Here is a 14,005-nt window from a genome sequence, read left to right on the forward strand (position 1 = left end):
TGGGAGTTTGGTGCTTTAGGAAATGTTCAGGTGGATGTGATGTGCTCATTAAAAGTTGAATCAAGTACATAAACTAGCAAATATTCCTTGGTTGCTATAAAAATAGCTCCTTTTCAAGTTTCCAGGCTTGTAGCATTGTGATAGTGAGAAATGTGCCTTCAGAACTAAGTGAAAGTGTCAGAAGTCAATTTGTTATTCTGATAGATGAGAGGATTTCTCTGTGTCAAGTCATGTCTGAAAGTTTCTGAGGGGGTCGTGCATTACACTACTCTAAAACAGGGTGCGGAAACTGGATCAGTTTCATCCAAAGCATGGTGAGACGCAGCGTAAGTGAGCACACCATCACAAGATCAACAAATCAAGTTTTGTTTTTTGTTTTTGTTTTTTTGTTTTTTTTCACTGAGAGGTAGAAAAGCAACTTCAGCACTGATGCAGAATTTCCTGAATAAAGAATAAAAGGCTTGAAAACTTGTGTCAAAACAAGGCTGTCTAGTACTCAGATGTTTTGCAGCTTTAAAACATTTGTCAGGAAGAAAAACAAAATCAAAACACTCGGTTAGCTTAGAAATAGCAGTGGAAGGAAAAAAAATACTATTTGCTATTTACCATTTCCACATTTGTGGCTGTGACAGAGGAGTGTATGTAAAGAGAGAAACCCTGTGGGCTGCATCTGTGTAGTTAAGGATTTGTACTGCTGCAGCCATAACCCACCTTAGATGTTTTCCACAGTGATCTGAAGACCAAGCAACGGTCCCCGTCCTGGACCTTCCTCCTTTGTCATGTTATGTAAACTCCTGAACATTTGCGGGTACTTGAACACTGAGGAAGCGAAGCCTCGGTGTGCTATCAAAAACGACTCTTTGTATCATTGTCAGATCACGCTGGGATAAAATGGTTTATCCGCTTTGAGCAAATGTGTCCATTTCCAAGTGGCTCCAGGGCTGCTGTCATTAAAGTAAAAGGAGGCAAACTAATACGTGGTTATTCTGAAAATTGGAGATGGAGCTTTTCAGTAAAATTGTTAAGCTGGTATTAACATTTTGTAATGAAACATTAAGGATTAAATTTGAATCAAATTCTTAATAGGAGCAGTGGCCTCAGACTGTTGGGCTCCACCGTGTTAATACCTCCGTATTTGTGTTTTTGAATGCACAAGTTATCGTAACAACTTTAGCTGGTTATTTAGTAGACAGTGCACATAAGCAGTAATGGCCATCCTTGGAGGGCACTTGGAATGTAATTACTCATGTAATGCTTCATGCTTGTCCTCCCTTCCCCCTCTTTCGATGTAATCACTCTTGCAGGTGGCTGTTAAGAACAACATTGACGTATTCTACTTCAGCTGCCAGTACCCCATCAGCATGCTGTTTGTAGAGGACGGGAAGATGGGTGAGTGTTCCTTGGCAAAATCTCTTCACTTAAAAAGGCCGAAGCCCATCTGACGTCAGTGATAGACACGTACGTTAGTGTTTGAGTGAAGGTGACTGTTCGGCGCATGTGAAGCAGTCAGTGACGTAGATGTATGCAAGTGTCCAGCTGCTTGAACTCACTCACATCTCGGGGCTGCACAGCTAGTACTCCTCGATTGCACACCAGTGATATTTTCTGCCTCTTTTTTTCACGTTTTGTTTCTTGATGTCATTTGATTTATTCTGTGAAAACGTGTTGGCATTTCTCCCTGTGGAGCTTTCTGATGGGGCTAGCAGCAGGACCGCAGCCAGAGGCTGAGATTTAATGCTCCAGAGCCTGAACAACAACAGGAAGTCTTGTGCTAAGCTGCTCACTCATTACTTGGACTTTTTGTTTTTTTCCCCTCTTTAATGCAGTATGTACATTTTCCTTTACGAAAAAATCGACTATGCTTTCAGATGTGCATTTGATTGTGTGCTCTGACAATGCACTCATCACTAATTATATCTCCTCCTCCACAGAGCGGCAAGTTTTTCTTGCTACATGGAAAGACATTCCTAATGACAGTGAGGCCCAGTTTCAGATCAAAGACTGTCATCTCAGCTCAGGTAAGAAGGATGGTTGGAGAATGGAGAGTGCACTTGCTTAAAAAAAAATTCCTATCCAGACATATTCAGTAGCTTCTGTAGCCAGCACAGTCCACAGCTCAGAATCAGATCCTCGGTAATGAAGCAAATTGTATTTGATGGGAACTCATCAGCTGCAGTCCCTATTTATGTGTGATAATTTAGTTTTACACAAGTGTGAGAGCAGCTGAACTGGAGAAGAATTCCTAATGATGGCCTAATGGAGATTTTCCCCCCCAAAGATTAAATTTCATCCTGATGAACATAGAGAGAGCATTTCATGTCCTGCTTGGGCACAAGAGTGAGACGATGGCTGAGGGGAAAATTCTAAATGAGTGGCTGCGTCTCTGTTGCACTGACAGCCTGGAGTGAAATTTTAAGAAATGGAAATAAAAGAAATCCGTAATGATTTGGTGCGTTTTAATAATGGTTTTAGTCGCTGATCGTGGCAGAAGTCAGTGAGTAACTCCATATTAAGTAATTGCTAAACTAGATTAAACCTGCAATTTAAGAGTGTTTCATTATGCTTCCTCTACAGATGCAGCCTCTAACAAACTGCAGGGTAGCAACATCTTCACCATAGCCAAGCGCACAGTGGACGGTCAGGACATGCTGTATCAGTCCATGAAGCTCACCAATGGCATCTGGGTGCTGACTGAGATGAGGGTGCAGGCAGGAAACCCAGTCTACACAGTGAGTACTGCTGCCCTGCTGCCTGTGCTGTGGTGCTTACTCATGACCAGGAATATGGCTCCTTTCAATATTTTGATGTTGACAGTAAATTATCACAACTACAGCATATTCATGGGCATTTTTTTCTGCTAAAGATGGTCCTTGTAACCTGTTCTGGGATAACATAATAATAATAATAATAATAATAATAATAATACATTTTATTTATAGGCGCCTTTCAGACCCTCAAGGTCACCTTACAGTAGCACGTAAACAATACCATAAAAAACATAAGAAAAATGTGTATATATAGCAAACATGGTAGATAGAATCTAGACATAAACAGTCATAAAAGTCTAAAAGCAAATATAAAAACTGAGCAAGGTAAAAATGGCCTAAGACAGATCAGGTGTATGCAATTCTAAACAGATGGGTTTTGAGTAGTGATTTAAAAGTGGTGAGATGGTGTGTGTGGTCCGTAGAGCAAGTGGAAGTCCATTCCAAAGTCTCGGGGCAGAACAACTAAAGGCTCTGAGTCCCATGGTAGTCAGGCGAACAGGTGGAACAGACAGAAGGGAAACTGAAGAAGAGCGGAGTGTACGAAGGGGTGAGTATGTATGGAGAAGATCGGATAGATATGGAGGAGTAAAGTCATGAAGCTCCTCAGAGACAAATTGACATGGAGGTGAACTGGGAGCCAATGGAGCTGTTTAAGAACAGGCGTTATATGTTCAGTGGATCTAGTTCTGGGAATAATACGAGCAGCTGTATTTTGAACCAACTGCAGTTTATGGAGGGATTTATGAGGTAAACCATAGAGAAGAGAATTACAGTAATCCAGACGAGATGTGACAAGAGCATTGACAAATATGGCGGTACTGTGTGGTGTGAGTGAGGGACGAAGGCGGTTAATATTACGGAGAAGAAAGTAGGAAGACTGAGTGATATTATTTATATGTGCTGTGAAGGACAGAGTGCTATCGAGAATGACACCAAGACTCTTAACCTGAGGGGAGGGTGTGACAACAGAGTTATCAGTGGATAACGAAAGACTGGTTGGAACTGTAGTCAGTTTTGATCTGGTGCCTATTAAAATGAATTCTGTTTTATTGCCATTAAGTTTAAGAAAGTTGTGAGAAAACCAGACCTTGATTTCACTTAAACAGTCAGAAATGGATGTGGGTGGGAGAGTAGCTGTGGGTTTGGAGGATAGGTAGAGCTGGGTGTCATCTGCAAGCAGTGAAACTGGATGTTATGCTTCCTAAAAATATTACCTAGGGGTAGGAGATGGATGATAAAAAGTAAAGGACCCAGGACAGAGCCTTGGGGTACACCGGAATTAACTGGAGTAGATACTGATCTGTGAGGGAGTAATTGAACAAACTGTGAGCGGCCAGAGGGATAAGAAGTAAACCAGGCGAGTACTGTACCATTGATGCCAATAGATGCTAATCTGTGAAGGAGGATGCAGTGGGAGATGGTATCGAAAGCTGCTGTAAGGTCAAGGAGAATGAGGATGGATATAAGTCCAGAATCAGCTGCAAGCAAAAGATCATTGGTGATTTTTACTAGGGCTGTTTCTGTACTGTGACATGAATGGAAGCCGGACTGAAACTGTTCGTACCAGTTATTTCCAATGAGATGATGATGAACCTGTGCAGCCACTATCTTTTCAAGAATTTTTTTCTAGGAAAGGGAGATTTGAAATTGGCCTGAAATTATTTAGATTGGAGGGATCTGAACCATTCTTTTTCAGTATTGGAGTTATTATTGCAGTTTTAAGAGAAGAAGGAACAGAACCAGATATAAGAGAGGAGTGTACGATATTAGCAATCAGTGGGGCAAGAGACGGGAATGAGAGTTTAACAAGATTTGTTGGCAATGGATCAAGTTTACATGATGATAACTTTAAGTTAGTAATTATGGAAGATAGCTGAGTTATTGTGGGAAGTTCAAAATTGGATAGAGAGGATGACAGTTGAGAAGGACAAAAAATGCAGATAGAACAATTGACCATTTCACAGGACGAGGGCAATTGTTGATGAAGATTCTCAATCTTGGTGTAAAAAAAACAAACAAAAACAAAAAAAGAAAAGAAAAAAATCCATAAATTTGTTGCAAACTGTGGCAGAGCATGTATGTATGGCAAAGGTATCTGGGGGTTTAACAATATTATGCAATATAGAAAACAAAGTGCGAGTGTTTCCTTCAGCAGATTCAATAACAGAGGTGTAGTAAGCAGGTTTAGCATGATGAATAGCTTCTTTATAGTGTTGTATATGACTGAGATACATGTCCTTGTGAATAGTAAGTCCTGTTTTCCTGGAGAGACGTTCTAGGCGGCGTCCAGTAGCTTTAAGTTGGCGAAGTTCAGATGAGTACAATGGCGCAGAGTGAGAGAAAGAAACAGTTCGAGTTGCACCAATTAAAAAATAAAAACATGTAAATTGTATGCTAAATGACCTATTTTACTTTTTTTTAATTTATTTTTTTATTCATACTTGTTGTCACATAATGTTTTTCAAATTTACTTTGGTTCATTTAAAAGAAGCATTTACAGATTTTAAAGAACTGCTTGTTTCATACACAGTAAGGCAGTATTATACAAGCTAATTTGACTAAAAAATGGTCCTATTCCCCAGATATTCTAAGCTTTGTTGGAAATTTGATGGTGCTGTAAATGTCCCATTTTCTAAACAAGCTCTATTATTACATTTATTCACATTAACATTATTGGGCAGCTGTAATTGATGCCCTCCATAATAACTGAAAATTCCCATTTTGTTATGTTTTGAAATATTCATAACTGATGAATCAGACAGACTTGTCTATCAGCCACATCCTGAATTCTCACAGTCATAAATAACGCCGTAAAGAGTGAATCCTCCGATTTGCACTTTTAGCAGAAATTAAAACCCGGTTAGAAAATTAAATCGGTATGATGGAGTTAAATAATAGTGGGCACTGCATATTACAGATGGAGACAAATGACATTAATATCAGATCTGACCAAGCAGAGATGTGACGGGGATTAATGTGAAGTACTGAGCAGTCGATGTGCACTAGGGACAGGGATTGGATGGCGATGTGTGGTAGTGGGAGAAGTTTGCCTTCGGGCTTCCTGTCAGACAGCTTTTTTGCTTTTTTGCTTTTCTTTTTTTTTCACTTGTAGTTTGATTTAGGTTAGGCAACAAAACCGCTCGGGCGGGTTCAGGAAAAGATTGGTTTGGGGCAAAATACACCGTTTAAAACTACGTCTGACCGACACGAACCGGTCTGAGGGAAGGAAACTTCTCTGATGTGCGTGGAGGGCTGTGGAAAAACACTGGCTATGACTTACCCGTGGTGACTCATCTGTGTGCGCATACATGTGTTGTTGTGCAGTTGTAGGGTTAATTGTTTGTGTGCTGTGTTGTTGCATGTGTCTTGCTTTGTCAGCACGCTGCAGTCGCCACTCTTGATGGATTGTTTTTTGGCTTAGAAATTCTGTATAACTCGCCTAGAACGATGACCTTGGTGTGACTCTCCTCCCTGCTCATCACTCAGTCTGCTTTCAGGTCATGTTTTATGTATAAGGTGGCATTAACTGTCTTTTTGTTTTCTTCTGTCTAGACTAGGCAATTTGTTAGTTGCGTTAAAGTCTCAGAATTTTGAGGTGGTTTTACACCCACCACGGTTAAGCCTCTTTGGTCAGATCACATCCTGATGTGATACAGGACAAAATGTGACTGAAACGGGGAAAGCAGAAGGGGTTTGTTTTCTACCTTGTACCCTCTGATCTCCACATGGTTTCTCGGTGTGACTGTAAGTGCTTTTAACAAACGTATATTCAGCAACGATAGGACCAGACTTTAAAGTAAACCACACGCACAGTATGTATCCTGACGTTCGTCCCTCGGAGCGACTGCCTGCTGCACGGGCCCCGCGCTCTCTTGGCACAGAACATTAAAGCCAAGCTGCCAAAGCCTTTTGTCGGCAGCTATTTTTAGACCTGAAGAAGCAAAGCCACTGTTTTCTGGGTTCTATTGCACGTCTGAAGATGAGACATGAAACTGTTCTAATTCACTGACATTAGTAGACACGTATGGTGACATGCTTGAGTTTTGCTGCTGCTTACACATGCAGTTTTTAAGGGTTGAACATAGCTGCCCTATTTTCCTCCTATCTTAAAAGTTGATTAGCTTCAGCTCTTCTATGACGCTGTGTCCCAATTCCACATCCCATGCTGCTTCCTGCTCGGTTTTATTCTACGCTTCACTAACAATGGAAAAGTGAGTGAATACTGGAAGCCGTGTGTGTGGAACAGTGTTTTTTACATAGTGGAACAGTGCTAAGAAGTGCTGAAGTGTCCTACACAAGCCTAGGAATGATTATGAGCACTAAAGAAAATCTACCTGCAAATTGGCAGCATTGTAAATGTAGCATTTGAGCTGAGGGTAGCACATTAAGGTGTTAATTCTTTATATGAGCAACATCACAGTCTATTGTGTGTTGTCAAATTGTTTTCAGAGTGTATTTTGCCATCTTGCCATTATGGCAGCTGTGGATTTAGGAAATTGTCTGTCGCTCCCAGATTTCATTAGCCTGGGAATCAGACAAATCTGAGAGCTCATGCTTCATTTTCGCTGGCACAGTGTGTCTCGCCCCCTCACCCGTTCACTGTTACCAGTAATGGTGGCCTAATTATAGCCATTTTTGATAATGCGAGAGGTGGCTTTTATTTGATGACCAGCATCTTTGCATGCTGCATCTTGTTTGTTTTTCCATCGCCAAGTCCCGTGTCATACGTTTGGCTGCTCTCAGTGTTGTACATTGGTCCGCTTCCTGCATTTAGGTCCGTGTTTGTTGGCAGTGCAAGTTCAAAACTGAACTGAGATCCCAAACAGGTTTGTACCTGCGTTTCTCATGCGACACCAAGCTGACGTTCTCATTTGACTCTCTCAGTTAGGCTCGTGTACACTTTACCGTATTTACAGTGGCGAATAGGGATGCTGCTCATCTTTTTGACATCACGCATGGTCTTATCTGCCATGTCCTGTCCCCATGGCAACAATGTGACCAGTGTTGTGGGCTGACTTATTTATTTATTTTTTCTTCTACCCACCACTTTAGCTGGTAAATCTGAGGGGTTTTGGTAAATAGAGAAGTCTGCTGAAAACGAAACACGCGAGCAGTTTCTCAACATAAACGTGGATGAAGAGTTTTCTTAAAAATCTCTAATCAGAATTGAATCTCTAATAGAAGGGTTTGTGTATGTCACTTTGATACCATTATGGGTAGCATTATAAATCAATGCAACAGACTGCTGAATTATTTTGGAGATTTTACATGAATATTGCATCTAAAATCAAATTATTTAGATAGAATTTTATTTCAAACATGCAAAAATAACTGAAATAACAAGAGGAAAAAAACTTAAAAATCATCAAGTTTTCATGTGTATATTTATGTCTACAGAATGTGTGTGCTCGAAAAGGAGTATGATGAAGTTTACACTTTTCCTCTTCCTACCCCCTTATTTCAAATTTCATTGCTTACAAATCCATATCCAGAATTCAGTTTTATTTGATCCATACATGTTTAACTATGTACAAGTCTAACACATCGAACATACACAAATAAAACCGTTTTCAGCACATAAACCAAAACAGTAACAAACTACATTTTTACATAAACTAATCACCCTGTGTTTTTGTTAAGTAGACGTACATTTCAAAGATGAGCTACAGTTTCATTATTTTATTTTTCCAATGCAAAGAACTGCTGGGCACATCTGCACATGTGTTCAGTTCATCTACATCAGAGTGTCAGTGGGGCACGGGCTGCTGGCCTGCTTTTGCTTTGAATGTTTTTGTTTTACTTGTTTCAGACTGTGAATTTGTCAATAAATACTCAGCTCACCGACTCCACTGTTAGAAAAACGGCCTCAGACATTCCCATCTCTCCTGAACCCTCAGTGCAGTCTGGTTTGGGTTTTTATTTTTCATCTCCGGCCTTTTCCCCACACAAACCTGCTACCAGCACACTGATGTAGATTAAATGGGTACATCTTGGAAAACAAAAATCCTCAGACAGTGTTTGTCTTTCTGTGCATTTTCCCCCCCTATTTTCTTTGAGCTCATGAATGGCTTCCACCATGCTGTAACCTTACCTGCTGATTCTGGCCTGTGTGCTATGTTGTATCTGATCATTGTTGTTGATATCTAAAGAGAACCTTTTTTTCTCCTCCGTTTTATTCACACTTATGCAAATATCCAATCTGCTGCTGTTCTGTCTGGGTCTGCCTTCTGTTCTCACTCACAGTCCTCCTCTTACAGCTTTTTGATAAAAATCCATCTGTGGAGGATGGATGACATTTGCAGACGTAAGAATTTCCACACATCAATTTGAAATAATCTTCTGCTGAGCTTTTTGAACCTTTGACCAAAACCCCGGCACAACAACTTGGAGTTTAAAGCCCAGTTGTTTTTGTTTTTCAGCTCTTTCATATCAAAGTATTTAGACGTGAGCATTTCATACGAATTTCAAACTTAATTGCAACACAACAACAGTTTTACTTTAATGTCGTTGCCTTTGATTGAAGTGGATATGGCACAGTTTGATTAGTGTTCCATGTAAAAATCGTTTTCTTACACTCGCTGGCCAATTCATTAGGTACATCGGTTCAATTATCCATTAATGCGAATATCAATTAGCCAATCACATGACAGCGACTTGACGCATTTAGAAATATAGATGTGGTGAAGACGACCTTCTGAGGTTCAAACTTAGCATCAGAATGAAGAAGAAAGATGATCTGAATGTGGTATGGTTGTTGGTGCCAGACAGGCTGGTTTGAATATTTCAGAAACTGCTGGTCTGCTGGGATTTTCCCACAGAAGCATCTCTGAGATTTGGCTGAAAAATATTCAGTTAGCAACAGTTCTCTGGGCAGAAATACCTTGTTGATGTCGAAGGAGAATTGCCAGACTGTTCGGAGCTGATTAGAGGGCAACAGTAACTCAAATATCCACTCGCTATAACCAAGGTATGCAGAAGAGCATCTCTGAACCTACTATGGATTATAGCAGCAGAAGAGCGCATCAGGTGCCACTCCTGTTCGCTAAGAACAGGAAACTGAGCAGGTTTGCACAGGCTCCTGAAAAATTCCACAATAACTGATGGGGGAAAAATGTTGCCTAGTTTGAGTCTCAATTTCTGCTGCAACATTCAGATGGTAGGAGTCAGAATTTGGTAGAAACAACATGAAAGTGTGGATCCACAGTTCAGGCTGCTGCCGGTGCATTGATGTGGAGGATAGTTTCCCGGCACACGTCGAGTACCAACTGAGCGTTATTTTCAAACGGCCTCCAGAGTCATCAGATCTCAGTGCAGTAGAGCAGCTTTGGGATGTCGTGGGATCGGAGATTTGTGTCACGGATTTGCAGCAACTGTGTGACGCTGCCATGTAAATATGGATCAGAAACTCTGACAAATGTTTCCAACCTTTTGTTGAATGTTACTGTTCTTTTAACAACTGTTGCTAACAATGCATCTAACATTTAAACAGTCTCGGTTATTTTAAATAGTTCAACAGTCCACATGCTTTTTGAAGACAGGGTTTTTATCATACTGTATCAGTCTGTCTTTGCTTTGCCTTATTGCAGTGCTGCTGTGCTTCATCACAGTGTAGTGGCTCAAAGTCTCCTTTATGCAGGTTTTACAGCAGATCTGCATCATTTTCAGACTCATTAATTACTCCAAAAAAAGCACATCCTGCTGGTATTTATGCAGTGTTATGTAAAGCCCGAGACTGTCTTGAAGAGCGATCTCCCCCTCTCACTCAGTCCATCAATAATAGACACAAAGATGTATTTTTCTTCCATTTCCTCATCCGATAAAACAAACATTTTAGCAGCAGGCTCTTGGCTGCAGACTCGAACACTGCAGTTTCTCGCAGTTGCTCTAACCAGCGGCTTGTTCACAGTGGCTGGAGCTTCTGCGTTTCTTCACATCTTCCTGATAGGAGCGTCTAAATGTTGCCAGCAGCAGCATGCATTAATAAAGAGCCTTGAGTGTACCAGTGCAGCACTGAAGGAGCTGTGCACTGTTACTGCTTCAGCTGACTGCAGCAAGCATTCCACACTCCATCACCTGCCTTTGATATTAATATTCAGAGTCATAGAAGGGGCCTGGTGTGAAATTCCCATCAGTCACTCATCAAATTCATTACTGATCGTTTTAATTATAATAATGGTGCCAAGTGTCAAAGTGTTTGCTGTGTAGTGTTGGTGCACTGAAGAAAAAACAACGGTGAAATGATAAAATGTTAGAAGCTCGGGTCATCCTGTCCTTTTAGAATAAAGCACACAGATCCATTACTCGTATTCAGGTACAGATTTAAAAGCAAAATGTTAAAATGCAGGACTAATCTGGACACGACACTCCAGGATTTAATTACTTATCTTCGAGTGCCGTTTTGTATTTGTCGCTGGAAACTAGAGTCACCTGGGGTCGGCGCTTATCGTAGGCGTGCTCGCCATGTGACCTTCAGACTATTCCAGCTATAAGGTGGAAAATTAGGAATTTAATCTTCTATAAGTATAAAAGATGAGGTCATTTATTCACCATAAATCCAGGAATCTGGAGAAATGTTATGTGAAGTTGCCCGATGAAGATATCAGCTGAACAGCAAAGATTTAAGATCAAACAATAAGTTATCGCCTTTTCTGAGGTGCTTTATATAACCCGCAGCAGGCCTTTAAAAACCTGCTTTTTGTTCATGCGTCAGTCAAAGCACTGCCTGCCAACAGACTGCTTTATAAATCAAATCATGCTCACCCTAACTTGTCTCCCTCAGGTCTCTCTGAAGTGCAGAGCTGCAGAGGTTTCCCAGTGGGTGTTCCAGAGCTACGAGGCGGTGCTGAAGAACTGAACAAACAAGCCCGTGCATCCACCCAGCCGCAGCCCTTGCAGACTACCATCTCTCTCTCATTCTCTCTCGCCTGACCCACGAACCACATCACAGCCTCACGCAGTGCCGGGAGCCGCTTCCCGCTGCGTTCGGTCGGGACACTGCGGTCCTCATGTTACCCAACCATTTCATCAGGATGGTTAATGGGTCTATCGGCCCTTCCTTTCTTGCTTGCTTTCTTCCTTTTTTCCCCTCCAATGCTGCAGAGAGATGTGGTTCACTCTCTTGGCTGCCCTTATCCTGTCCCCATCTTTGTTCACACCACATGCTTCGGTTTCAGGAAATCATCCCACATCCCCTGTTCTCCCCTGTCCGAGCCATCCTTAAACAATCTTTATTCGTTTTTAGGGGTGGGGGGCAGACGGCCGTGAATGTTTCTCTGCATGAGGCTCCTTTATCATTTTCAAGCCCTGCTTTTTTTCTCTCGCTCTCTCTCTCGCTCATATATATATATTGGAGTCTATTTTTAGCACCTGTGATCAGCAGGTGAATCATCACTTTCACCATATTTATTTAGGGGTTAATTTCAATTAAGATGTCAGACAGGAGAGGCTTTGACTGTATTTTAGCTTCTCTCTGGATCTTAATAGAGCCACATAATTACATCTAAAAAAAAAACCCCATTACACTATTGTTTTTGTCTTTTATAGTTTTCTTTTAGTGTCTGGTTATCAGGGGGCTCGTCGTCTGTCCTCGAAAGCAGAATGTGTGTTTCCGTGTGCATGGAAACTGTGTGTTACTGCGTGTTTAATTTTTCATCAACATCGCAACATTTTATAGACTAGCAGCAGTTGTCCTCGGACTACTCTCTTACTCGGTCATTCCATGGTTAAATTTTTGTTCGTAGTCTTGTTTAGCGCACATGCTGCAAACTGGGAGAGAGGCTCAGGTGGCGAGAGTTTTATAAGTGTCGGCGCTCTCTGCGTCAGCAGCGCCGGCCACCCCGGGCTCTCTGCCACTTTGCTCTCCGTGTATCCACGCTGCAGCTCTCTCGAGGTCCACGCCTTACCTGACATGAAGGCTCAGGTGGAAAATAAAGCAAAACAGCTGATGCCATAGTTTGTAACACTTCTGAGTCACAAGCGCACATGTAGGTAGCAGGCAGCGTTCGCTAAAACAAAGCTGGATCAACATGCGGCGTCTCTGTTTGAGCTGCAGGCTCCGCTGATTAATTGGATTCCTTTTAGCGAGCTGTTACAGACTGTACTGGCTCTACAGGATCAGCACGGAGGCTGTGTATTCTGAGTGTGTGTCTTTGTGTGTGATGCAGCTGATACTTATGACATGCTGTACAAAAAAATCAATGTTTAATCAGATGTTTGTTTTTTCATTGTGTGTACATCATTTGAAGAACCATTAAAAGTCTTGATTAATTCACGTGTGTGTGGTTGTTTTTTTTGTTTTTTTTTTAAGTAGTTGTATATTATTCCCTTTCCTGTTGATGCTGAAGTCCCAGTGTTAAAGGATGTGAAACATTATCTCAGTTTTATTTGCGCCTGGGGGCCTGGAAATCGATGTGCACCGTTTTCACACACACGCCATAATCGTTGATGACCTTTGCGGCATTCAGCGCTTTTCTCTCTGGGCGCCACAGCTCTGCTCTGGTGTTGTTGACCAAACGGTGTCCGCAGCTTTGCACACAGAAGTCAACAGACTCAGTTGTGCTCAGCCTCATTCCAGCAGTGAAATCTGAGGTTTATCCGTCAGAGTGCACCCTCCTTTTCCTGAAAGTCCAACCTGCTTTGGAAAGCTTAACCAAGATTTCCTCTGCATGATCCAATTGTGGTCACAAGCACTTCTCAGCTCGGATCTCTGATTGCGTGAATCATAAGGTCAACAGAAATCACTAACCAGAGCAAAGTGAAGCTGTGAACAGTGTCAGACTTTCTTCTGCTGCTGTAATGAATGATCCATAATATTGATCCTGTTACTTTACTGTCTTTTAGTAAACGTCTCCTCTCTATGAGAGCACAGTCATTAACTACCAAATCACAAATGTAATTTGTGTTACTAGCAGGGAAGTAATCACAGTATTTTATCTCTTAAATAGATTTTCTGAAGTGTTGGGAGGAGAAATCCCTTCTTTTAAACTCAGTTCTTTTCTTCTTCTTTTTTCTTTTAAATGTATCCAGATCACTTCCACTATTTATGGTCAGTCCAGGAGTGTCACACTCATTTTAATGTCGTGGACTCAGTTTCAGTGAAGCTATTTGCTCTAAACTGTTCACCTTAGTTTGATTGTAAAAAAAAGTTTAAATACATGTTTAATTTCTGAGCTCTCTTAAGAGATAAAGAAGTGCAATTAAAGCAGCAGGTCTTTATTTATTTTTTTCAATGTTATAAA

General features: G+C 41.3%; 1 protein-coding gene across 5 annotated transcripts in view; it reads left to right on the forward strand.

Moving 5' to 3' along the window:
- The window catches only part of ap1b1 (adaptor related protein complex 1 subunit beta 1), a 29,702-nt gene extending 16,664 nt beyond the window's left edge, over window positions 1-13,038 (forward strand). For all 5 annotated transcript variants that reach the window (XM_004544607.5, XM_004544605.6, XM_012917322.5 and 2 more), the window contains 4 exons: window positions 1,305-1,389; window positions 1,932-2,018; window positions 2,575-2,729; window positions 11,548-13,038. In XM_004544607.5, coding sequence (XP_004544664.1) covers window positions 1,305-1,389; window positions 1,932-2,018; window positions 2,575-2,729; window positions 11,548-11,622 — 402 coding nt within the window. In that variant the 3' untranslated portion in view covers window positions 11,623-13,038. The remainder of the gene's footprint in view (window positions 1-1,304; window positions 1,390-1,931; window positions 2,019-2,574; window positions 2,730-11,547) is intronic.
- The last annotated feature ends 967 nt before the right edge of the window (window positions 13,039-14,005 follow it).

This window comes from Maylandia zebra, linkage group LG12 (assembly GCF_041146795.1).
Source record: "Maylandia zebra isolate NMK-2024a linkage group LG12, Mzebra_GT3a, whole genome shotgun sequence".
NCBI classification, from domain to species: Eukaryota; Metazoa; Chordata; class Actinopteri; order Cichliformes; family Cichlidae; genus Maylandia; species Maylandia zebra.